This window comes from Anguilla rostrata, chromosome 1, assembly GCF_018555375.3.
Source record: "Anguilla rostrata isolate EN2019 chromosome 1, ASM1855537v3, whole genome shotgun sequence".
Taxonomy (NCBI): domain Eukaryota; kingdom Metazoa; phylum Chordata; class Actinopteri; order Anguilliformes; family Anguillidae; genus Anguilla; species Anguilla rostrata.
The window spans coordinates 55,397,928-55,425,199 of NC_057933.1; the positions used below are offsets into that span (position 1 = coordinate 55,397,928).

The 27,272-nt window shown below is 40.5% G+C and overlaps 1 protein-coding gene across 1 annotated transcript in view; it reads left to right on the forward strand.

Moving 5' to 3' along the window:
• tsnare1 (T-SNARE Domain Containing 1) overlaps positions 1-27,272 on the forward strand; it is a 165,130-nt gene that overhangs the window by 27,247 nt on the left and 110,611 nt on the right. Inside the window, exon 2 of the mRNA XM_064343270.1 lies at positions 13,868-13,990. Within this exon, the coding sequence (XP_064199340.1) occupies positions 13,906-13,990 (85 nt within the window). The 5' untranslated portion in view covers positions 13,868-13,905. The remainder of the gene's footprint in view (positions 1-13,867; positions 13,991-27,272) is intronic.

The following is a 27,272-nucleotide window of genomic DNA, read 5'->3' on the forward strand; positions in this document are numbered from 1 at the left end:
TCAGGGTGCCTGGCAAAGTCCTCTTTGTTTTGCTCAGAGCCCATAATACACAGGCAACTACTGTGGTCTGCAACAAGGAGATGTTTCACGAGATGGCAATTGGTCTTGTGCTTTTTAAAAATCTTTTTTGGGGCAACAGAAATGCCACTATCCCATAGTGCCCAAGTCCATATGAGGCGAGACCACCATTTCCCAGACCTCTGTCTGTCTGTATTCTATCACTGCAATTCTGGTATTTGCCCAATATATAAATTTCCCATTATCTCTATTCAGAGGCTGCATATAATAATAATAATTACATGGCTGGTGATTTTTCTAAATGAAAATGTACCTGAAAAAGAGAAGGTTAGTTATGTTTATGGAAGACATTGTATAAGATATTTACTACATCTGAAGTAAGACATTTTTTCTTCAAATCCTGGGACATCCTCCTCATATGATGTCCGTGTTGACACAGTGATCAGATAAACATACTGTAATACACACAGTGCATGGCATCTTTATATTTCAGGCTTTTAAAATGATTTCATTTTGTTTTGGTTAGAGGCTTGTTGCTTATTTGTTTTACTTGCTGTCTGAAGCCTTTTGGCTAGTTTGATTATAGTAACAAAGATAGATAGCATTTTCATTATGCTGTATTCAAAGAAATCAAAAGGGAGAGGAAGGGTTAGGGGTGGTGCAAACAGATGCTCTGTGATGAGAAGATAAACATTCTACGATGAAAGCGGGTTCACTGTAGCCTGGTAGTCCCCAGGGAAGATAGCATCAGGTTTGCCATTTCACTATCTTGTAATCACAAAAAAAAAAAAAAAAACGTATTTCTGGGTCTTGGCTTTGCCATCTGAGCAAAACAAAGACTGGGGAATGAGATTAATGCAGAAAGGCAGGCGGCGGCGGACAGACAAGTTGGCATCTGACTTTAATGATTTCAGCGAGCTGAAAAGGGGTGACAGCTTTGCGAGCACACAGTAAACAGATGCACTTTCGGTACGGGTGTATCATACAGAGCTATTCTATAAGAATAGTTCTCATGGGCAAAGCGTAGTGGCATTGTTTCACCTGAGATCCAGAAACATAATTTACCATGACTGAGGGGTTCCATGCCCTCAACACTGCCCCCTATACCTCTGTCCTGGCATGACAAGCTTGAGTCACAGAGCAGATATGCTTAGATTTCAGTATTTTTGGAACAGAATAGAGTCATTTATCTTGATGAGTTTGCTGATGTGACAGGGCAATATCACTGTCCTGTTTTTTTTTTTCTTTCCATTCTCATTTTTTTCACAGACTGGCCACAGAGCAATAACTCTAGGCTATGACGCCACTGTGCCAGACAGCGAGAGGCAGGAGATTTGTGGAAGACAATAAGGGTTTTTAATCACGTTTCCCATTTCACGTGCCGAAAAATTTGATCAGGCAGATGAGGCAGATTAAGGGTTTTGCATTACGCAGTATGTAGGTACAGTATGAAGTACTATAGTATGAAGTATTATTTTACAATGTTTGTTAGTGTGGTCAGCATTTCAGCAATGGCCCTCAATGACCTACTAGGCCAGGATTTTACTAGGTGGCATGATGGTGGTCCTACTAGGTGGCATTTACTAGGTGGTCCTTGCAGATGGGAAAGGAAAGAAAGAGAAAGACAGGAAGAAAATAGATACCCACAACAATGATAGGACCAGAGGCTAGACCAAAGGCTGGATTAAGCATGTGAATTAACTGTGGTACATGTCAAACTAATGTGCCTGAGGGAAGATGGCACCAGTGTTTATCTTGACCGTTGTCCGTAGAGTCCTACCTTACATTGCATTACAGGCATTTAGCAGACGCTCTTATCCAGAGGGGCGTATACAACTTTTACATAGCATTTATTTATTTTTATTTATTTTTACATTGTATCCATTTATACAGCTGGATATATACTGAAGCAATTCAGGTTAAGTACCTTGCTCAAGGGTACAACGGCAGTGTCCTACCCAGGAATCGAACCTATGACCTTTCGGTCACAAGCCCAGTTCCTTACCCACTGTGCTACACTGCCGCCTACCTGTCCTGTGTTTTCTTATGCTGTTGGTCTGCCTATTAGCCTGTGTCTTTCCAGATACTCCCTATGTGTCCCTAGCTCTCCCCTATAAATGGCAGTCCTCTCCAGAACTCTGTGGTGCTAATCCTCTGTTTCTACGAGCCATGGCTCGGAATTCCCCAAAAATAGAGCATCGCGTAGTTCTGGCAGGTCACGAGAGTCAAGCGCTCCGGCCGAATCAGCTGATGGCTCAGCTGAGTGATGTTAGCCTATCACAGTACATTCACTAACAGGGCGGTCTACTTAAACAGCCTCCCTCTACTCATTCGGCTGCTCCTCCTGCATGCAAGCGCTGCACGTTGCTTCGTAAATCCCCTCCACCACCCCAGCTCCTTCCCCATGCGTCAAGAATTTGCATTCTCCATCCTTATGTGTTAAGAAATTGCATTTGCTCCATTCCTATGTGTTAAGAAGTTGTATTGCTCCATCCTTATGTGTTAAGAAATTGCATTTGCTCCATTCATATGTGTTAAAAAACTGCTTTGCTGCTGGATCTGTTCTGTGTGTACCCCTCAAGGGGGGGTTTGGCTGCTGGCCTCCCGGCCTTATCCACGCGGGCTGCGTGGTTGGCGGGAGAGCTCCAGAACAGAGCCATACCGCCAAACATAACTGTATTGCCTTTATTGTCAATAAAGTTCTACTTGATGACAGTGGTCCTGACAGAAATAGATGTTATGCTGGCACCTCTGAAGATGGTGCTGATTAATGCATGTTTGTTCTCTAAGAAAACTTTTGTACTTAACAAACTCTTTGTGTCAAACTTGCATTTCATGTTTTTGACCGAAACTTGGCAAAGGAGTGAGGCATCGGGTTCTTCCATTGAACGGCGCCTCGTGCATGTCAATTCCATCTGCACTCTCAGGACATCTGGGCCTGGTGGTGACCTGGCCATTGCATTTGGAAAGCTTACGTCGTGCAGAACTGGCTGCTGGAATAAATGGTCTATGTGGTTGTTCAGGGCCACAACCATGGATGGGCCATACAATTCAGGTTTTAAATGTTTTCGCTTTTTAAAATATTATTTAAAATACATTTAATGGTGTGTCAGCGATTGCCCATTGCCCAATATTACTTTCGTCATTTGATGTGTTCAACTAGAGATCAACATGACTCTAGTTCCACAAATAGAACTAGAAGCCATACTCTTGATTTGGTGTTTACACTAGGTCTAAATGTCGATGCTATTGGTATTGAAGATTTGGTTGTTTCTGTTGATAGCTGTGTTTTATTTGATCTCACTTTAGACCTAGATTATAAAATGTGTAATCCATTCTTGAATCTTTTTAACAATCTGCATAGAATGTTTTTCTTAACTTTGATCATGCAAATTTTAGATCCCTTGTAAATTTTAGCCCATTTTGATGATTACAGCCTGTGATGATGTTTGCTTTTCCATTCTAGATTAATTGTTCTTTTTAAATTAAGAAAGACCCTTGCTGTCAACCCATTCCTTTGGATTAATGAGGATATTTGCTGCTTGAAGCAGGAATGTTGGAAGGTAGAGAGGTTGTGGAAATCCACTAAACTTCAAGTTTTTTATTTATAGGCCTACTTGAAAGATCTCTTGGTTACATATAATAGTATTGTTAAGGATGTGAGCACTGCTTATTTTCATAATCTAATTTCGTCCAGCCAAAGCAGTTTGAAACTATGAATAGAATTCTAACCCCTGCATCTTCCACAGTGCTTGATTTCCCTAGTATTGATTGTGACAAATTTATTTTCTTTTTTGTTGACAAAGTTAGGGATATTAGTAGGGTTGGTTATTGAGAGCTGTTTTTTTCGAATTAGAACTGGTTCCAAATATTACTAATCACTATTCAAGGCACTCCATGGTCTAGGTCCCTCTTATATTTCTGAACTTCTGTGCCCTCATCTTATGGGCATCTTAGGTCATCTGACCAGGGTTTACTCGGCCATCTCTAGGACAGAAATTAAAACAAGGGGTGATTTAGCTTTTGCCTCCCCAAGGCTTCGGTATAGTCTTCTCTCTGACATTTAATCGGTAACTACAGTGGACTGTTTTAAATGGTGTCTGAAAACCTTGTACAGACAGGCATTTCGATGATGTCTTTGTGTGGTTCTGTTGTATTGTGTGTGTCCTAATGGGCTTATGCTAATTGTTTTTAAAGATCTGTAAAGCACCTGGTATGACAGGCAGACAGCATGCATTATGGTTCTGAACATTGAATGTGGAGGCGTGAGGTTGTAGGATTAAGTCCTGGGTGGAAACTAATTCTGTACTGTTCATCAGTGCTTTATTTTGAATTCCAAACCTGCAGCATCTTTGAACGTACTTCCGAGGCCAATTAAAGCTAATGATACAGCAGTGATGGTTATTCATGTAAAAACTATCCTCAGACAAAATGTGGCATTCATACTTTGTAAATTGAAAGAGCTCACATATGCACACAACAGTATATGTAAACTTAGACCTTGAGAACTAGAGACGCTTGGAGATGATCATGAAAAAAACTGTAGAGATGACAGTTATAGAATTTTCATGTTGCCAAATGTGTATCTTGTGATATCCTAGAGGGAGGTGAGAATTTTGACACAGTGCAAGATGTGGCCACCATGTCTGGTGATGCATGGTGATGCATAAAAACACAGGCTCTCAAGCAACTGCGCTTTAGGGCAAAAGTTCCCCTTATTCACTGAAGAGGAACAGCAGACAGGAACATATACTCGGTGAGTGTAGCAAAACAAAGAGTAAACAGAAAATATCCGACTCCTGGAGAGGAGTCAAGCTACACTGGGGCTGTATCTAGACAAATTTATCTCCAAAGGTATGGTAGACAGTGCCTTCTGACAAAGGTAATGAGCAACACCTGGATTTGTTATCAGTCAACCTCAACTGTGCTTGTTTGTAGGTGAGGATGTTACTGCCAGTGGACAAGGCCTCCTTGGTTTTCGCAAACAGCAGGACATGTGATAATAGCCATGAGAAGTCATGGCCCTCTGTGCTCTTCTCTCCACCCCACACAGCATTGCAGGGATAAACTGCTGGGCTCCACCGTGGTGGTGTGGTTGAGGTGACCTCCCTTTCATGTGAGGTGAACCAGGCTCAGAAAAGATGCAGCTATCCTCAGTACATAACCTGAGGTGATATGACGGCCTCGCAGAGGTCTGGAGACCAAACCCTTTGGGGGGGCTCCCGACCACTGGTTTCTCTGGGTGCACTCACCAAACTTTAAGGCAGCTGATGTCCATGTTGTAACTCCAAACTTTCACTTGCAAATCTTTTCCCATAATGAATATTTCTTAATGCTGCTAACATTAGAATATTGACAAGATGGATGCACTAATGCACAAACTCCTTGTGAAAAAAAGATCTCTTGAGTTTTCACTTTGGTCCACATTTTGTAATCAAATCCTTGTCGTTGTGCAGGACACAGCACACCATTGATCATTAAAGACCTTGGGCCAAGATTGTTTCAAACTATGCTCCCTGATCTTTGCCACCAATCACAGTTTACAAAATAAAAACAGATGCTTAATTTGCTCTTATTGATTTCTACTGTCTCCAAATTGAGGGTTAAATGTCCATCAAACCTGCATTGATGTCTCATGGGTTTTGTTTTTTCCTGAGTTATGGAAACAGCCATAAGGTTATTGATGGCATTAGTTCAGTGTGCTTAAGAACTACCAAAAAAGGCATTGTGTGTGTGTGTGTGATTTCCCCAGACCACAGTGTTACTGGAGGGAGCATCATGTGATTGTAAATGTACACCCCATAGTAAATAATCCATGAAAGCATGCTGTACATGTGACCAGCAGTGCTTTTCGGACGATTCTATCAATAACGCCACTCCACGGAGAGCTCCAAATACTTGTGTTCAGCAGACTGTGACTGCAGTTTGGAGGAGGTTGGATTTGTGCAGGTTCAAGGAAACAAGATGGAACAACTTGGTGCTGTATAGGCCAGTCTGGGTCAAAGTCATCATCAAGTTATAAAAAACCAGAAAACATTTGCTATATTAAATACTTCATTCTGAGGATATTTTCTTTTCTGAGGGATTTCATCTGAGGCTGTTGTGGTTGAAGGCCTTGTTTCTGATGTCATTAGCATTCCTATTTACATATTTGTTTCACAGATCAGTAGTGATGGAAAACTGGCTCATTATATGAATATGTTAATATGCCTGTTTGTCACTTTAGCAGTGCTGACTATGCCATAAGGATTGTGCAGATATCAGGGTTTGCTGTACAAGCAGATGTGTGCTAAGAGTAGTGCTAAAGTAAAATACAGTATAGTAGTGCAGGGAGGAACACATGATTGCTTTGTAAAGAATAATTTGCTAAGTTAGCTGACTGACAGTATACTGTATCAATGCAGGGTGAAAACAAAGATATGATATGACTTTGTTATTAAATTTGTTAACCAGCAAACTGCCTAAACTGATTTTTGACATAAAGACAAGCAAAACTGAGTTGCCAGATGTCAGTAGTTTGCTAACCTAATGTAGCTAGCTATACAAACAGAAAACATTAGTTACCTGTTTGATTCACCCTACTAACAGATTTAGAACCATACTCATGAAATTTCTGAGATTGACTTACTTTCTTGAACATGTATGACAGAATTGCTGTAGTTCAGTATTTCTCCATTCTGCTTGTTTGCTACCTAAATGTAAGTGTGAGTCTAGATGCCTGTCTATCAAAAGTATATGTTAAATTAAAGCATGACTGAAGTAATGGAGTGAGAGGTAAAGTGTGGTCAGTGATAATATGTTATGGCTGCTGACCTCACACTGGGCCCAGTCTTAATTCAGTGCTATGGGATGTGTGGGAGGAGCTCAGGCCCTGCTACAGTGTGTGTGTGTGTGTGTTGGGGGGGTTAAGAAGATACTTTTCACAAGACTTGACAATGGGGATGTTTAACCCCACCCACTTTCCATAGCTGCTGCACAGCGGTGATTTAGAGTCCTGTCAAGTGGCCTCTTCCCACCCAGCTGCGTGCTTCACCTCAGTTCCTTCTAATCTTGCTGTTATTCTTTTTCAACACCTCAAAATAAGAAGGAACAACAGAGAGATGAGATTTCACACTTGTCACTTCACTGTTTTTATTCCAGGGCCCCAGTGCCATAGAACACCCTATGCATCTCAGCAAACCTTGGCGGTCTGAACATATTCAGTTCGCTTCACTGAAAGACCTTTGTGGATATTACAACACTGAGTGATGGATATGTGCTACTTTTCTTTGGAAAACAGGTTGATATTGCTTTCAAATTAAAATCAGTACAATGAACTGTATGATTATGAATGCTGGATATGTATACAGTAGAACCTGTACTATCAAGCATTCTACATTCAGGAATGTTCTACTTTTTTGGGCTGAGTTTTTTTTTTTTTTTTTAAGCGTGTGCATTTTACCCCTTTTTTCCCCAACACACAGTGACCAATGCAATCAGCTTACCATAAACCTCACCCACAGAATTTCTGGTATGGATGAGGGAATAATTAATATGTAACTTTCAAAAAATAATATAATATTACGCTAAAAATGGAAAATACACCTGGGCAAGCAAGTTCAAACATCCTACGCTGATCGGGAACTTAATAAACAAATAGGCCACGAGCACAACATCAAATGTATGTTGTTGTACCTTTTTATACAGATTTGTAAAGACAATTTACAGTACAAACATTTCCTTGAAAACAGCAAGTGTTAGAAAGTTATTTGGCCAGCAGGTGTTTGCCCTAGAACAATATAATAGTAAATTTGTTTAAAACAATAAAAACAATGTACTAATATGGCTCCTATATTATCTTTGGGGCATGTTCGACTGTGCAGAATTTTCTGTTTTCAGGCACCACTGATTCCCTGAGGGTGCCAAATAGAAGAGATTCTACTGTATATTGATCTGTAGCAGCTCTCCTGTAGTATTGTGTAGCCTGTAATGTGTTAAACAGTCTGTTTTGTGGGTGGGAGCATCTGAAGAGTGCATGAGTGGTACAGCATTTACTTTATAGGGTGGTTTACTGTGTTGACTGGGAGTCAGCAGGGGTGTAAAGAAACAGTGCTCAGCTTTTAGATTTAAGATTTAAGCTTAATATTTAGTTTGGACCAGAAGGATATAAATAAATATTTATATAAATAAATATTTATTTTTGGCTTAATAGCCAAGGCACATTCAGCTTGAAGGAAAGTAAAATGTAAGGGAAGTTATCGCTACTAGCTAAATAACTGCCAAATAAAGGGGCAATGTTTAGTGAATAATGTCTAGCTTGCTCTTAGCCTAGGTAGCTAGCTAAACCAACCGATCGATCAGGTTTCAACTACCGTTAGCCAGAAGTCAAGACATTGTAAGTGAGGTAACTTAGCAAGCTAGCTTGCTATCTAGCTATTGTGTGACTTCATAATTACAAACGTTTTGGGCATTTGTGACTGTTATTTTCATGCAATGTTATGTCCTTGCAAGAATGTGAGCTGTTCTGGGACATATGCGCCTAGCAGCCCCGTGGTTACAGAGTCAGGCAAGAGTTTGTCAGTCCTCCTGCACTGTGCTCTCAGTGTAACCTGAAGCCTTTACGTTGCTCAACAGGTAGCCTAACTGTCTTGTCAAATGGTCCTGATCATAGACATATATACGCATATATGTCTATGGTCCTGATGACAGCCACCGAGGGTAACCACACAACTACTCTATCATGTTGCAGAATAACCAGTTGATTGGTAGTAGCTAGCTAGCAAAATCCATATCGCAGACAACGGGGTAACTGACATGTGAGTTCATCACAAATTAACTGTGAATTTTTTTTCAGCCAATTAAACTCAGATCGGACATTATTGTCTGGTGGGGACCACATATGTACAAATAGCCTAATTAGAAAACCAGCGGTAGTTAGCTTTTGTTCATGTCTATGTTACCTTAACTAATGTTAACTATCTCTCCATTTAGTTAACTGGGATATTGCTAGCTAAACAAACTTTTAAATGCAGCGTCTACCTGATAACTGTTCATTTTAGCTACTGCTTGATAAATAAACAGAGTAGAGGAATCTTTGTCATAGTAAAGTAGCTCTCAGTACTCACCATGATACCTGTCCAATTCACCACATGTTCTCCACACACCACGACTTAATCTCTTGGTGTGCCCCATTGTTTTTTCTCATCCTTGCCTGTTCCTGGTACCGTTGTGCGTCTTGCAATTATAAGATTGTGGCCCATCATAAGTATTGGCAAGAAGATTTTCTACCTCATCGTTCTCCACAATGTTGAGATTGGTATTCATCTTCCAGTTAATGTTGCTTACTTTTCCATTTATCATAGCTCTCGCTCTGTTCTGACTCCCCTATGCTACTTCATATTCGATCTCCCCAGATTTGAGGTGGGCGTGGCCAATTTGCATTACAAAAATAAGCACAGATGTAATTCTAAGTGAATTTTTATTTTTTATTTTTTTATTTTAAAATCCCATTGCTGCATCATTTAATCACATATTAATTCACTGGGCATGCCACCCTAAACGATTCCCTTTAATTTGGAAACCAAGATTTAAGTATATATAAATATTTATTTTTTAACCAAAGATCTAAATTAAATATAAAAATTTGACTAAATATTTGTTTATGAAACAGAGATTTAAAATTTTTATATAAAATTTAAGTTATATATTTTGTCTGTAAATTTGGTAAAATATGAAAATATGAACTAAAAATAAACACAGGAAAAATGTGATGTGTTTTACTTGACATTTGACGCCCCATAGTATGGAAGTATTTGCATTCATTATGTTATCTGGTCAGCAAATAGCAGGTTTGAACAGCAGGGCTAGGAGGATGAGTAACATGGCAGTTGAAGCCCTCTCAGAACCATTTCCTCCTCAGTCAGAGAACATAACATGGAATGGCTTGTAAGAAATAACAGCATCTGTGCTGTCAATAAGAGTAAAGGACTGATATAACATCTCAGTGGGAATGATGTGATAACACAGTCTTGCTTCCTGTGGGGAGGTGGGGGTGTTTCTTCAGCAAAGTCTTGACCTATACAGTTGTCTGGATATCATTTAATGCATGTCTTGAGGGGTGTGTGTCCATTTTGTGACATCACTGTGTTTGAGGGTGCTGAGCCATTTGGGTGTGTCTTTGTGTGTTTTTAGCCATGCATATGTGTGTGGCTATATGTGTGCATATGTGCATGAATTTGTGTGTGTGTGTGTGTGTGTTCGTGTGTGTGTGTGTGTGTGTTCGCATGTGTCTAACTTTAAGGGGAGAGAGGATGCTCTGTCACTGAGCTTGAAGTCAGGAAGAGGATAAATTGTTTATTGGCTGCCGAGAGCAATTAATCTCCCCCTCTGTTAGAATTAATCAGATTATAGCCCCACGTGAGGGAAATAATCTGATCTCTGGTCTCCCGCAGTCCAGAGGGGGAAAGTAGCCCAGGCGAATTCCAGGGCTGTCGAGGGGGTGATTGGCGCATGTTATCCATTCAGCCACAACATGTGCTGTGCAGACATATTACAGAAAAGGAAATCTCATTCCAAACCCAGAACATTAGCAGAAAACTCACACAGGGAATTACAGCAATTATATTGAAAGTTCAAACTCGCCTCAAAAAGTAAAAAAAAAAAATGCAGCAAAAGAAAAGCCCACAACCATCAAACGGATTTCGAAAGAAAACACATGAATTGCATTCAAACGCAATTCACTCTGACGTTTTGCATTGGGTGCACTTAACAAAGGGACCTGCCATGCATTCATCAGCCCCACTGAGAGGATCTGACTTTTTTTTCCAAACTACGATGCTGACAGGATGATTCTGCACAACCTTTTGATGGAGAGCCCATTAGCGGCTCCTGAACGGAGATCTCGGCGTCTCCCACACCCGCCTTCAAATGGCAGCGCTGGGGAGGAAAGTTCACGGTACATTATTTAACCTTTTCTGTGACACCGTTCACATTTAGCACATGTGCTCGACGGTGAAAACAAGCTGTGGGTTTGATCCTGGTGGGTGGGTGGGGGGGGCTTGAGTCATTTGAATAATGTCAGCGTGTCTTTCTGCGCACACACACTCATACACACGCCGTCTGCAAGACAAAGTCACGTTGGATCCTGTCACAGATGCATTCTCAATAAAGCTTCTTCCATCTACCCATTAATTGCCAGTTCTATAAAGAAATGCGCAGAACTTTTATTGCAATGATTATTTTTCGGTTCAGAAAATGTTTTCAGCTCTAGGCAGGTTAAAGAGATTGCATTTACACATTTTTTTATTTGCACAGCTGGATACAATCAGAGTGATTGAGCACGTTGCACCGGGGCAAAGCTGCAGTGCCCCACCCAGGAAACATGCAGCAATCTGGTTACGAGTACATTCTCTAATCGCTCAGTCACACTGCTGCCTCATTAAGCATCCATACAGCGTGGTGTAGCTGGGGTCTAGTCTAGCAAACACTGACAGATCCAAAACAAGCAACTCTGCCTCCCTGTTTTGCTGCCAAAGCCAATTCTGACAATGTGATTTGAGTTTCACCAAAGAAAAGTTGTTTCCAGTACTTAATAGGCATGCCTGTACATGTGTTGGTGACTGATTTTAAAATCATAAAGATAAACCCACATACCAGAGCACTTGTGCAACACAGGATTCTTCTCACTTTTGCCACTAGGTGTGATTTATAAAGTAATTCAAAGAACATTCTTTTGTCATGCTGAGTATTCATAAGGGTATATGGGATGGTCATGTTTTCCTCAGATGCTAAAATATACATTTTTAAAATATACATTGCCTTTTTATCTTAGTTCACTTGACCATGTGAATCAGGCTTGAAAATGATTGCAATGACACACTGACAGGTCCCAGTGTTCTTTGCTGTGCCTAATTCAGTCATACCCCCTGTAGCCTTCTACTGTCAACTGCCTGAGGGCTATGCTTAATTTTCACTTTCAGTTCTACTGGTTGATTTTGAAAGCTAGTGCTCTTGTAGAAGAGAATGTGAACAAATGTCTCAATAGATTCGTGATTAGGGTTTACAGCTTGTTCAGGTGAATTGGCTTTCTATAAAATTAATTTAGAGTTTTTAAGCGTTTTTAGATCCCTAATTTATACAATGTACCATTCATCTAAATATCCAAAGTCCAGAACATTTAGCAATGTACAGTATCTTAGCAATGTGCAGGATGTTTTCCACAAATAAAGAATACTATCATGTGAAGTTGAAGTGTAGAATGCTCACTATTTTGTGAGAGACACTTGACGACTTTGCCAGACCTTTTAATTTGATGATTGCCTGTTCAATAATTTCACAGAACAGCATATTGTAAACTTTTTGCTGGGTCTATTACGTACACTGTAATATACACTGTTTTTACATGAAGTCGATACCTGTCTATTCTGTATGTTTTACTGTTTGAAAATGCTAGCCCTCTCTTTCAGACATTCATTAGAAATAAAATATCTAGCGATGTTATCTGCATTTTGGTTTCAACCCTGGATTTACAATTACAATTATTGACTCCTGGAAAAAACTACTCTCTCTTAAGAGGGGTGGTGGATATCTAAACTAAGAAAATATGTACAATGATAGCTTAAAGGTTTTAAATTGAGCCAGCTTGGAAAACCACATTCCAGAATCTGTATTTCTCATGCTCTACCATATTTGTTATTGCACGCTTGCCTACAGTTGCCAACATTTCTCACTAGCTGCGAAGAGCCATACTGTTGCCTTGCACCACTGCACCAGGACATGCAGCATGCATGCAGAATGATCTGACGGAGATTCCTCTATTCATTAGGGTTTTGGCAGTCAAATTTCAACAAAAATTAGCGACCAGCTGGTCCCGTTTGTGAAGGTGCTCGCTACAAGAGCTGCCTGGGCCCTATTGTCCATAATTTGCTTCTGTAGCTCGAGTCTTTCTTTATATCATTGGCTGTCTATTACCTGGAGTCAACAGTGACACCATTTCTTTTTTTTCTCCAGATGGGGTACGGTGGACCTAAATGTAATATCAAAATGAACTAATTTATTTTTTATTTATTTTTGTAAAAAAAAAAATAATAATAATATTTACTTTACCCTGGCTATGAAAGGCATCCTAGCATTTACATTTATATTCTCTGCTAAAATGAATTACAAGCTGATACCAGTATACTCCAGCAGGCATTTGTGGCTGTATGTGGATTGAATTTAAACTCTTGTTATGGCAGCATCAAGAACAGATTGATGAGTTCACAGATGACGTTAAGCAATGGGTGCTTGACAGCTCCAACCACATCGCTAATTAAATTGACGATGTGGCAAAGCAGTATGTTTCTTATTTATTTCACTTAATTGCATGCCTTTCAGAAGCATTCCCAAGACTTTTGATATGTTATTTTTATAGCTTGTACAATCCCACTGTATTATTTGATCCCCGTAGGAGGGATACAAATAATGACGATGACGATGATGATTGTTATTGTGGTTATTGTTGTTGCTGTTGTTGTAATAATTATTATTTTTTACATTATTATTATAGATTGTCAATAAACTGAAAAGTTCAACATTACGGCAATGCAGTGTTCATTATAATGTGTATCTGATCTGATTGCAGAGGTTAAACCATGTCTACAGGGCTGGGCTCACTTATGTTTTCAGCTGAAAAATGCCTAGGATGTTCTTTGATGATTTTTCAGTTCATTTTGTGAATTGACTGAATAGAAAATGGAACTGACCCCAACCCTGTCCAGCACGGTTATTTCAGGGCTACTATCTAGAATTACAGCTCACCTGAGAGTACTGGAATAGCAGTGAGAATCTGTGTGGATGTCTGCCTGACGCTGTTTTTCCCTTTCCCTGCCAGGCTGCCGACTCTCTCCTGACCTGTAAAAAGGCCTCAGTATGTCTTACGGTTCCATCGATGGGGGCGCCTTTGGCAGTCGGAACCCATTCGGGGGCCCCGCCAGACAGGGCTACCAGCCAGTGGGTAAAGTCTGCCTTCCTTATTATATTTTTCTGTATGTTTCTCCCATTTGGCATCGCTCCCATTAGAGATCATCCAGATTAATTTGCATTCAAGGGAAAAAATTCTTCACCAGTAAGAGCCTTCGTAGTTATGTTATGCAATGGCCTAGGCCAGTCCTGTACCAATCCTGGAACTCAGTGGATTTGTCATATCACTCATCAACATTATGTCAAATGGAACCTCAGGTATATACTCTATTGTGCACATTTCTGGCAGCTGTTACAGCACATGTATCTATTAAGCATGTGCAAGCTCATTGCAAGCACACTCTCCTATGATGTATGCCTCCAATACGTGATTGAAAAAGGTAGGTGCAAGAAAAGCTGGCCAAAGCAACAGTCTTTCGAACAAGTTCCTCAGAATAATAATAATAGTTTATTATTGGATTTGAGACATATAGCAGGGAGTGGGCTTTCACTGTTGTTACCAGTTCACGTAAGGACGGCGGGGTGAGCGGTTGCCAAGGCGTGTGTGCGTTTATTGGATGGTCGGCGGGAGGCAGCAGGTGCCAGCGTGGCCCTCCATGCAGGACTCCGCATTTGAGCCAGCTCGGTGTCACTGAGGACCCACTCTGCCAGCCACACCTGCCAATTAATTTTTAGCTCTGAATCAAACATACCCACAGTGTCCTTCCTCATTGGCTGTCTGCTAATTATGTCAAAGCAAACAGAGACAAGCTTCCTGAAGTAAGTGTGCGAGCAAGGGCTAGAAAGGCACCACGGAGGGAGCAGGGTGTTCCAGGGTGGCTGCTGGTGTGAGGATAGAGTTTACATGGAAATATTAGTGTGTGGACTGTTTAAACAGCAACATTCAGTATGTCTATTTTACACTTGACATCAGTACACCACCTGGTGGGTTGGTGGTCAGGTGCACAGTGGCTGACATTCTAGGTAGTAATACCTTCTCTCTGTCTTTCATACTTGCTCGCTCTTCCCCAGTCTCTTGCTTTCTCCCCCTTTCTTTCTCCTCCCCCCCATCTCTCTCTCTCTCTGGCTGGCTCCCTGTATCTCAGCGCTACCTGCAATGTCCACCTGCTGTGTGATTGGCAGGCTAGCGTCCCTGCTCTGTCGACTGCTTGTGGACACTGCTGGCCAGGGAACAGGCATGTGCCAACCCCCTCGGGTGCTACAATCCACTGATGGGTGAAATGACTGCCCTGCTGCCCACCGATGCATTGGCATACCATCGGCTGGAAGTGGCAGTGTGCCCACTGAACAGACAGAAAGAATAATATTAGCTTTTACTGTCGCAGGAAATGTGGGCTTCAGACAAGATGCTCAAATATGGATGTATACGCAAATGCAAGGAATTCTGACAGGTTCAAACCCAAGATCAAATTCGTGTTTGTTAGTATTCTATTCCATTTTGTCATTAAAACCCCATACCATCAAAAATATTAATTCAAATAGCTATTCAGAATTATGTATAAATTCACACACACACACAATAACACATACACACACCTACTCACGCAAAGAGAAAAGATGAATGGTTTTCAATTAAAGTGTTAGCGTATCTCTCGTCTCCTGCTGATACTGCTCTTCACCATAGTCTAGGCTTTTCCCAGGGGAGATAAAAGCAGCTGCCAACTGTAGCCATTAGTGTGTGCGCTTTGATCACTGCAAACCTGCAAACCTGGGCTCAGCCTCAGTGGGTGATCGGGGGGGGGGGGGGGATTGGTGGGAATGCAAAGGAGGGTGGAGCTCAGCCTGTCAGATTTATTTCGTAGCACTTCTCTTGCTACCCCTTTTCAACTGAAGCGCAGTTCACCAATGATCAAAGCAGAGCAGGTTAAGTCTCTAATGGATATGCCTGTTGAGCTAATCTTTCTCCTCCCCTCCCTCCTACCAAACCTTCCCAGCTTCTCTCTTCATTTCTTTGAGTCTCTTTTTCCCTTCTTCTCTCACTATGCAAATCTAACAAAAGTGGGTCTGTAGAAATTGGGGCAGGTGGCGTGTGGCTTCTTTGCTGACCTGGCTCATGGTGGGAATGGAAAATTTTGGCAGACATGATAGCAGTGCTGGGCTTCACACCAACCACTGTCAAAACACTGCCAGTAACATGCATGCTGAGCCCAAGCTATGATATTTCCTCACCATAAAACCTAAAACAACTGAGGTTACTGAGTTCACATCATTAGGTCTATCATCTGTCTTTCATTTTGGGTGGGGGAGGATCCTACAGAAATGTCATAGGCCAGAGGAGTTATATTTTAGGTGGCTTTTATGATCCATGGTGGAGATCCTGTCAAAATTTCTCTGATACCCCTGTGGTCAGAGATTTTTTAGTCATGATCATTACAGGTTCAGAATGTTTGTTGTTGTTGTTGTTGTTGTTATTATTATTATTATTATTATTATTATTATTATTATTATTATTATTATTATTATTATTACTAAGCTGTTTCAAATGCTTGTCTTTGTCTTGCTGGGATACTTAATACATTTGTCAAATCTGATTATCTCGTTTACAAAAGAATGCAAAAAATATATAATTAGAAGAGGAAAATAATCTGCAGATCAGTCAAAGCTTGGCCATTACCCGATTACTCTGATCAGAGACCTGCCAGTTTCTTAATTACCTGTGTTGATGGATTGGCCCTGCAAATCTGAGTCTGTGGCCGGCGAGAGATTTGCTTCATTTGGTGAGTGCTTGACAGAGGCTGCCTCAGACGAGTTGATGGAGGGCAGGAGCCCGGCGGCGGCGGGAACGCGGGAGAAACCCTTAAGTGGGCAAATAGAGAACGTGCTAAACAACGACGAGGGCGGAATTCAACCACCAGGCACAGGTGGTCTCTCACGGCCTATCAATGGAGAACGCGGGCCTCGGGAAGCGAGAGCCCGAGTGTGAGTGGTTTAAGATCATTATCTCTGCTTTGAAGCCAACGGCAGGAGAAGGGCCAGACTATTTGACACTGTTAGCACGTCGGCGAGAAGCATAGAGGCCTGTGAAAGCCGTGAGGTTTTTCCGCCCAGTTGGGTCTTTACCAGGTTCAGAGACACATTTAATCTAAAAGATCATGCACTGTTATGAAAGCCTTAAGGTCTGCAGGTCTGAGTGAAGAAAAATAGCAATTCTGAATGCTACACATAGTAAATTACATACACACACACAAACACTTACATAATCTTACATTGAGTACAATGTACACACTGCAGCTACACATAATTAGATAAACTGAGGTTCTTCTGTACAGACGGCAGTTATTACTAGGTGTACTCATGTAAGGTCTGCATTATTCTAATGTATGTCATTAAACAGGTACATGGCCATTGTAGCTTGAACTTTAACCTATTGGAAATCTTCTATCCGGCACACTGTGTTACTGTTTGCAGACAGCGAAACCTGGGGCTCTCCCTGGCCAGCATACAATCAACAAGTGTCCTTAAATATGACATACAATTTAAAGACTTCTACTTTCTTTGCACAATCTCAGGTTGGTGACTTATTTTTACTGATTATTGAATACAGAAAACTTTAGTTGCCATTAGTTATTGGTCAAAGAATATCAGCTTCTGTGTTGTATTTGCATTTTATTACTTACTTACTTACTCACTCACTTACTTACTTACTTACTTACTTACTTACTTACTTACTTACTTACTGCATGGCCAAAGGTATGTGGATACCTAACATCCCCTCCACTCTTCTGGGAAGGCTTTATGCTAGATGTTGGACCACTGCTGTATGGATTTGTTTCCATTCAGCCAGAAGAGCATTAGTGAGGGCAGGCACTGATTGGGCAATAAGGCCTGGCTTGAAGTTGACTTTCCAATTGATCCCAAAGGTGTTTGATGGAGTTGAGGTCAGGGCTCTGTGCAGACCAGTCAAGTTCTTCCACATTGTTATTGACAAAACAAGTTCTATATTGACCTCGCTATGTGCCGGGGACATTGTCATGCTGAAACAGGAAAGGACCTTCTCCAAACTGTTGAGGAAGCGAAGAATAGTCTAGAATGTGATTGTATGCTGTGTAGCATTAAGATTTACCTTCAGTAGAATAATGCCAACTAAAAATGAATCAATTCAGAACTTTTGATTTATATAGCGTATTCTTACCTATTTCTACATAATTAGTTTTCTGAGATTCATGTGAGTTCTTCATAAAACCACACAGGGGCAAAACCTAAAAATTTAAAAATAAAATTCTCTGTCAAACTGAGTAACCCTTTTGTAAGAACATGGCTGAGAGTTGGAAACACACCAAGTCCATCTGGTCAGCTCAGGTATGATCATCTGAAATTCACCAGTTTTGATTAAACTGATAATTGATTGTGCTCAGTGAGGTCGGCCAGGTTTATGATGGAATGAGATTCCAATAGACAGCTGTATGCAATATTAAACTATTCAGTTTGGTAGTACTCAGAGACAACTTGGTGTTTGCGCAAGATTCCCAGGGCGCCAGTAGTGGAAGAAGGTTAAACAGTCATATATTTATTGAATATAGACATTTATAAGTCTCTGGAGGTAGTTATTATTTGATTTTCCCAAGGAGTTTAGATTATGGTGCATCGACAGGCAGGGATTTGCACCATGTGCATGCATGAGGCTGAACAAATACCCGCCTACCCAAACAGGAGTCCCATTCAAGTGCGTGTTCAAGACTGAGGTGCTGCAAGCATTGCCACCATTCTATTTGGGACTTATCGCCCCCTTTAAAATGACTATAAATTTAAATGAGCATAGAGCATTGTTTTTAATGGGCTATTTTGTACTGGTACTTGTTGTCCTCCTTTCTGCATAAGAAGCTGCAAAACAGGAGGGTCCTCAGACGAATAGTACCCCCTATGTCTCAGTAAAGCTGCTTGGGTTGCAACCTGTGCTCATCTCTGAGCCCTCTGTGTGACTTGTGTCTGCAAAGGCAGGAGAAAGGTACAATCACACAGTGCACGTCCATGCAAGCTTTACAAAGTGGAAAAACCTGCAACACCACTGTAATGTAGCAAAAAACACCTATGAACATGACTTTATGTACAATAACTACTTATTCTGTCAATACACACCCTTCGCACATGCTAGACTCTAAACACGCTATACACCAAAAGCCCCTGAACATTAACCTAATGCAAACATATCAATTCTACCACATCCCTCGACTAACAGGCATATCCCCATTAATATGTTACCATGCGTCATCAACTGAAAAGGCAATTTTGATTTTTTTTAAATTGATGGTGTCAAAAATCAATCTTCAAACACCAATGTCTGCTTTATATGACACATATTAGTTAGAAACCAACCATCAAGTTTAAATCTCGAGCATGAATTAATTTTCTCCTCTAACATATTTTGGGCCTAAACAACATTTCATCTTGTCCAATTTGGCAGAATTTGAAGCATGCTTCCAAAACTTGATTCTACATTTGCACCTGTAACCGTGAGAGTGGCTTGGTATTATCTGAATATAAATCTGGTTTAAAGGGAATAACTGTGAAATCTCCCTGTTGATACTATGCCAAGCTGAGCAGGATTTAGAAGACAGATTGGTCCCTAGTGCATCTTGTGAGAACTTGTATTTATATGAAGGGGGATGGCTTGCTTTTTATCTTGAACAACGTTGTAAAGATGTGATTAACCAATCATAATGTGTGTCCATAGATGTCCAACCACAGTGCTGGAACTGGTTTCTCTGGTAACTTGAAAGTGCACTCATTTTCAGGACACAAGAACTACATATGAGTACTTCTGAACAGTATTGTAACCACTTTCAATGTGTCGCGAGATCATGTACTTGTGGTGGGACCCTTGAAAATGATTGAATCCTGTCATATACTGTTGCATATAAAGGTGATGACTTAGTTGTTAGAGAATGAATTTTTAAAATTTTGAAAGAAAGTGAAAGGTTGTGGTCTTCTCTACTCTTTTCCCACTTCTTCTTCCTCGTTTGCTCTCCTTCACTCTCTTTATCTCACTCCACTTTTCTGAACTCATTCTCTCCTTGTGACTAGAGTGTATGAACGGATTTTTGTAGATAGATGGTCCAGATATGTATTCTTAATGTTTGAAGGAATAGATCACTTCTTCAGTTGTCGGTTGTTGGCATAATCATAATTCATAACAACATTCAAAACAGCTTTGCTGTTTCATAAATCTCCTGTTGTAACCATGTGCGGGGAAGTATATAAACCTGGAAATGTTTTGAAACTGGCGATTAAATTTGGGAAATCTGGTGTAATTAGCTTTCAATTTTCTGAGCTGTACTGAGAGTCTTGCATGCACAGCATTGTGCTAGTGGGTTACAATTAAAAAATTGATGATTTTTTTTATTACATTTTCCAACCAAATGTAAATAGGAATTTTGGGAGTTTAAGGCACTATTTGGCCTGGCCCAACCATGAAAAATAGCCCCAGTCCAAGGGGTGTCCAGATACTTTTGATGATATAGTGTATGTACTTTCTTACCTATTTACTTACTTATTAATTTATTTTTCTTGATGATTTCATGTTTGAGTTTCTTTCAATATAAGACCACAGGGCTGTAGTGGGCTGTAAAAATAATAATAATTTTAAAAATTATAATAATTCTTTGTCAAACTGAGTATGTTGACTGATGATTGTTAAAATAAATGGTTGAGAATGTTATGTTTAGAAAAACACAACCAAAGTCCAATTCTTTAATTTGTTTTCAAAGTTTTAAGAAAGTATTAGATTTATCTGGATATATTCACAACTAAAATCTTTTTATTAACACTTATAATTCGATTCAGTCCTCAGCTAGAGGCTCACCCATTTATGATGAATGAAATTCCAAATAGAACATCTGTATACAATATTTATAATCATATTCAGTTTGGTATGTACTTCAGAGACAACTTGTGTGTTTGCCGCATAGTTTATTTCCCTAGGTGCCCAGTATAGAAGCAAACTGATTAAAAACGTACATATACTTTTATTGGAATATAGACATTTATAAAGTCTCTGGAGGTAAAGATTTATTTATTTATTTAAAATCACCAAATTTGAGTTTTAAGATTACTCGGTCATCGACAGCAGGCGACTTCGTCACAATGTGACATTGCATAGACCCTGAACAAATAGCCGGTACCAAGCATGGAGTCCCTCTCTTCAATGTGCTGTGTTCTAAAGACTGGGTCTCACAGCATATTCATTCATATTGGGACTTAATAAAGCCACACTTTAAAATGGAGTTGCTATAAAATTTTAAATGAATATAAACAAATATGTTCTTTAATGGGCTATTTTCTGTCTGTACTTTGCATTGTCCTCCATTTCTGCCCAGCTAACAAGCTGCAAAACAGGAGGGTTTCCTCAAAACGCACATATTGTACATTGCCTATGTCATCAGTAACAAGCTGCGTGGGTTTGCAACCCTGTGCATCATCTGCTGGCCCACTCTGTGTACTTATGTAATGTTCTGCAAACCCACACGAATAGGAACACACACAATCGTGCATGCGTGCACGCACACGCACACACAAGTGGATAACATCACACGCACACACACACATGTAAAGTACAAACAAACACATATGACACATAGACTTTATATACAATAAACACTTATGCTGTACACATACACACATCACACATGCTACACTCATAAACACGCACACACACACAAGCCACATGAACATATATACTGAATGCAAACATATAAATATAAACATACGCAACAAATATACACCTCACAAATAAACACGCATATCCACACAATATAAAATAAAACTAGTAAAATACACATGACGTGATCAATCAACTGCAAAACGGCAAACATTTTTATTTTTTCATTCCAATTTGCATTTGAGTGATAACAAATCAAACTTCTTCAAAACACATCACATGTCTACACATTTAATATGACACATTTAGTAGAAAACCTGCTTCCAACTATCAAGCTTTAAATCTCGAGCAATGGAATTAATTTTTACCTCGCTCTGCAAACACTATTTTGATAGCTGTCCTAACCTTATGAAGACATTTTTTTTTACATTTGTTCCCATTACTTTGGCACTGTTACTTGGTCATGGCTTCACAATAATTTGATTCTACATTTGTACCAGTGTATACAGTGAGATTGTGGCATTGGTAATATATCTGAGACATAAAGGTACTGGCTTAAAAGGATGAATAACTGTGAAATCATCCCTGGGTTGATCCTGATGCTAAGCATAGAGACAGGATCTTAGAAGATTCTTTGATTGGTGGCCCTAGTGCATCTTTGTGAGTAAGCTTGTGTTGAGTGGATAAGGGGATGGCTTGCTTTTGTGACTCTTGATAGACAACAGTATTAATAGATGTGATTACTCAGATCTGATTAATATTGTGTGCGAATAGATGTCCAGTATCTCTTTTGACTTATAGTGCGTGGAACTGGTTTCTCTGTGTGATAACCTTGAAAGTGGCATCATCTTTTCTGACACAATGACTACATTTATGGTCTATTGAACATTATTGCTGAACCAGCTGCAATGTGTTCGCGAGGAGGAACAAGTAACACTTGTGGAAATGAAACCTGTGGAAAAAGGTTGATTGAATGCCTGTCTACTATACTGTATGCCATATAAAGTGTGTGTGCGTGTATGTGTGTGATAGAGAATGAATAAAGCATTTTGAATTTGAGAAAGTGAAATGTGGTCTGTGGTCTTCCCTCTCCTCTCTTCTCCTCTCCACTTCTCTCTTCTCCTCTCCTGTTCTCTCCCCTCCTCTCCACTCTTTTCTTTTCTCCCCTCTCCTCTCTTCTCCTCGACACTCCTCTCCTCTCCTCCCCGTTGTTGCCAGCACATAGCAGCTGGTATGAATCCGTGGATCTTCTGCTGTAGAAGATGGTCCACAGATATGTATTTCTTAATGCTGGTATATAATATCACTTTCTTCATTGCAGAGTAATGGCTAGTGGCTATATATTCATGTATATTTAACAATAAACAACCATTCAAACAGGCTTTGCTGTTTCATAAGAGCCTGCCTTTGTTCTTTTCTGGGAGAAAGATCATAACCCTTTTGGATAATGTTTTTGAAGCTGGCGATTAAGTTGCATTTTAATTTGAGAGTGTAATTAAGCTTGTTGACAAATTTTTCATTAGCTGTACTGATGAGCCTCTCTGCAATACCAACAGTTCATTTTTCTCCTGGCGTTGACAATTAAAAACATTTATGCCAAGTGAGATTTATTCATAACTCATTATTAACGTTTCCCACAACCAAAATGTAATAACAGGACTTTGTGAGGAGCCACTCCTTCAAAAGGCACATTTGCAAGTCAGCATTCAGCAAGTCTTGGCTCAAGTGAGAATTTCCTTAGATGGAGAAATAAAAAATAAAAAAATGATGACGATGATGTTACAACATCAAAAAGAAAGTCACCGAGAAAAATTAGCACACTTCCCACGCAATGATGACTTCTGTCTTCCTCCCTCAATCAGTCTGCATCTATTTTTCTACCCTCCCTCTCTCTCTCTGTCTCTCTCTCTCTTTCTCTCTGGCAATCTTTGGCTATCTCTCAACATTCTCTTTCTTTATTTGTCTCTGTATTTTCTCTTTCATCGTCTGCATGTCCCATCTGTGTTATCTGTCTCTTCCGTGCCAACAGGGAGGCCAGCTGGTTTTGTCTCCACAGTAGCATCGATATATAAAACCAAGAGTGTCTTCCCTTCCTCTTGCAGAACAAAGCAGCAAGATATGATAAAATAGGGCAAAATATTAACTGAAAGAAAATTTGTCTCAATAAGTTGATTTCACTTCACACCCCCCCCATTCCGTGCCATATGATTGGCGGGCGCACTTACTGTCAACATGCTGGAAACTGCAGCTGAAACCCACCAACGCCCTGTTGAACTTGCGAGGACAGGATGCGCATGTACCGCGATGGTTGAAAAATAAACCCCTCGTCCCACCCCCTCCCCCAGCAGCTTGCTGAGGATCACACCGTGTATGGGGTTTAGGCGGATGTTAAATCTGCGTGATAGCGATGAGCCAGAATGAAGGCTCAGGATGTGACTGGTTCCATGCGGCGATGTTGTTAGAGGGCAGGGCGCGGAGGCTCGCTGTGTCCTAATCCAGCGCGTGAGTCCTCTCGGAGGCCTCTCCCTCTGTTGGGAGCGGCGGTAAGGGAAGCTGGACCCAGCGGAGTTGGCATCGCTTCTGCATGTGAAATCCAGGCCCTGAATGCCTCCAGACGACAGAGAGAGGGATCACGCTGCCTGCGCCCTGCAGGCCTGCTACTCCCATGAAAGATGTCTCTGGCGCTCCCTGTGCCATTTCCCACATCCGTTTTGATTCTGCCAGTCAGGCACCTCAGAGCTGACATGATGCCCCGGCTTTTTCACAAGTTCCTTAAACTGAAAAGAACCATTTGATGATATCCTAGTATCTGACTATAGCACTATGGAATAGAAAAGAAGAGGGGCAGAAGAGAAAGGGCCATAGTGTATTCATAATTTAAATAGCAAGTAGCTTGAATGGGTGGTCAGGTCAGGTCTAACTGCTGGTCTAATCTAATGCTTTACAATACAGTAGAGTACCAGTAATTAGTTCTACTGTTCAATTCCCTTTAATAATAACAATAATAATAGTTATTATTACTATTATTATTATTATTATTATTATTATACCTTTTCCTTTATTTCGAGTACTACCCCAGGAGGATATTATATTGAAAACTGAATTATTCATTGGGTGAAGACTCTGGGTCGTGCACACATATTACATGTACCCAAGCGACTGTGCTTACCTTCAAACATTTTCACCTCCCCCCTCTCCACCACCCTCCCCCCCACGCATTCTCACATGCTCCTCAACTCTCTTCTGCCTCTCTCCATCATTATGATAGATTGGCCCTACATATTCATGATATTGAGCAAATACACATCTATAATGGCACTGGCTGGAAAGGAAGGTGCGACCGTCTTTGTCATTAGCCGAGGATGAACACATTAGCGGCTGGGACTCTGAAGGTGAGACAAGGTCTTCTCTCAGCTCGCTCTGGGGAGTTCTCACTCAGTTGCATCCCTCTCCCGGAGCACCCCCTCCCCTCCCCGCTCAAACTGTAAAGATAAAAGACTCTACCAGGTGGAGGAAAACTCCAAGAAAGAACAAGGGAGTCTGATGGATATGCTGCCTCTCCAAATTTACTTATGTAAATTCCATCCCCATAAGCCCCCCCTGCTGGTAGGCAAATGTTAAAGCAACAGGATTATTTCAAAACCTGTTATCATCTCTTTTTTGATTCAATCTTATTTTACTTCACACCAACGCAAACAAACTCACAAATCAAAATGCCATGGGCAGAAATGTGTGTGTGCTTACCTGTGGTAGTTTCTCATTAAAAGCCTCAAACAAAAGGAAAAATTAAAAACCCGTACATTATACAGAAATATTGGTCTATATGATTATGATTTAGATATGATGATCTTTGTCAATATTTTGTTCATGTTTACTTTTCAGTATCAGTGCACATACTGTACAGTAACCATGAAAAGCAAACTAACCACAAATCGCTTTGTGTTCTCTCTGTTCTGCCCATTCTGTCTGCCCAGCCATCCCTGCCAATGAAAACAAACATCCGACTGTGAACCCAAACATAATCAAAAATCAGAAGCACTTGGGTTTCACAGCTTATTACACCTAAGCAATATGAATTCAGATATATAATTATTCCTTAATTTGCTCTAATCTTTACATTAAACACATGCCATAGCCATAACAGCAAGCACAGTCCTAGCCATATATATGTATGTGTGTGTGTGTATTTATATATATATATATATATATATATATATATATATATATGCAGTCAACTGTCTGATTTAACTGACAATACAATGATTTTCTATTGCTGTGCAGCTGTCAAATGTCCAAATGACGCATACATTATAATCAATAGGTGAGACAGACTTTTGAGGTCATGATCTTACCTATCCACATTCAGACAGCTGCGTGACCATCTGAACACAAACTCTCACGCTCGCTAGTCTGTAGCGGTCTGATATGCAAATGTTCCAACGGCGCCGATAAGAGGGGAGGCAAGTTTCAGCACACAATCCCCTGTTCTGCTCTCGACAACGTCCACAAACAGTGCTTTCATCCTGCATTCCCAACAACGCAGCCTTTCTGCATGCATCAGCGCACAACACAAAGAGCAGAATATTATTTTACAGTCAGTTTCACATAAAAGTCTTCCCTCTGTTGCCATTTGATTTTGTGGCTCGTAGACATAACTTCAAAAGCAAAATAAACATGAAATTATTTTCACGGCACTGTAAGCATTTCTCCAGTTCAAGTTCAAACCTACTGATAAATTGGCTCAGTTCACATCATGGTTATGGACAGTGCACCCAAAAAATCCCGAAAATAAATAAAATAGTGGCAAGACAAACTATGGTGTCTTGATGAATCGGTACAAAGTCTAATCTGCTCAATTTGCTTACACTGTAGGCTTAATTCCTGGTTATTCCGAACGTGTGGATACATTAGTCTTAACCCTGCTTAATTTACCCTGGGACAAAACAGGAAGCTGACAGCAGCCACAGAGTGTACGCAACGCTCTCTGCTCTTCCAACGCCCTTTCAATGTCACAACACAAAACTTCTGTTGAAATGCCTCGCACATGATTTGTGCGATATACTTCTGATTCTATCTTTATGCTTTCCAATTCAGAGTACATTTACAGTTCTTCCTCCTGGCTGGCATAAGACAAATCGGACACAAGGTGCACAGTGATATTTATTTCGAAGCATGAGTCACCAAACGGCAATTTTGGAACCTATAACCTTAACAGACATTTGTCGTTAAATTTAAGCACGCACTTCTCAGCTCACAGAGTAAGAAGGCCTGACCTGTAAAGACCTCTGCGCTCAGCGTATTGGTGTCCCTCCTCTGATGCCTGGCCATTTTACCGCTGTTACCCCTTAGGCCGTAAGCTGGCAGCACAGACAAACAACCTGGTAATTGCAATCCTTTTACTGTTATTAGAAGAATTAGAAGACAAAGAGCAGAGACTGAAAGAGCTGCTGCCAACCCGTCCTGAACAGATGGATAAAGATGTTTTTTCCGGTCATAAGCCAGGCTGTATTTTACACCTCCATACCGTGGGGTCATGGTGGTAATGACACAGAATGATCATGCTCTCCGTCTTAGTGACGCAGTGTTTTTTGTTTTTGACCAAGCAGAATAGAGGCGCCCACACATGTCATTCGTGTATGTGTCACGATGTCTTCGTTTGGCACCCGTAAACTAGCCTGTGTTTTGTTGTTTTCCCTTTGCTTTGTCACTGTGATGCTTTCTG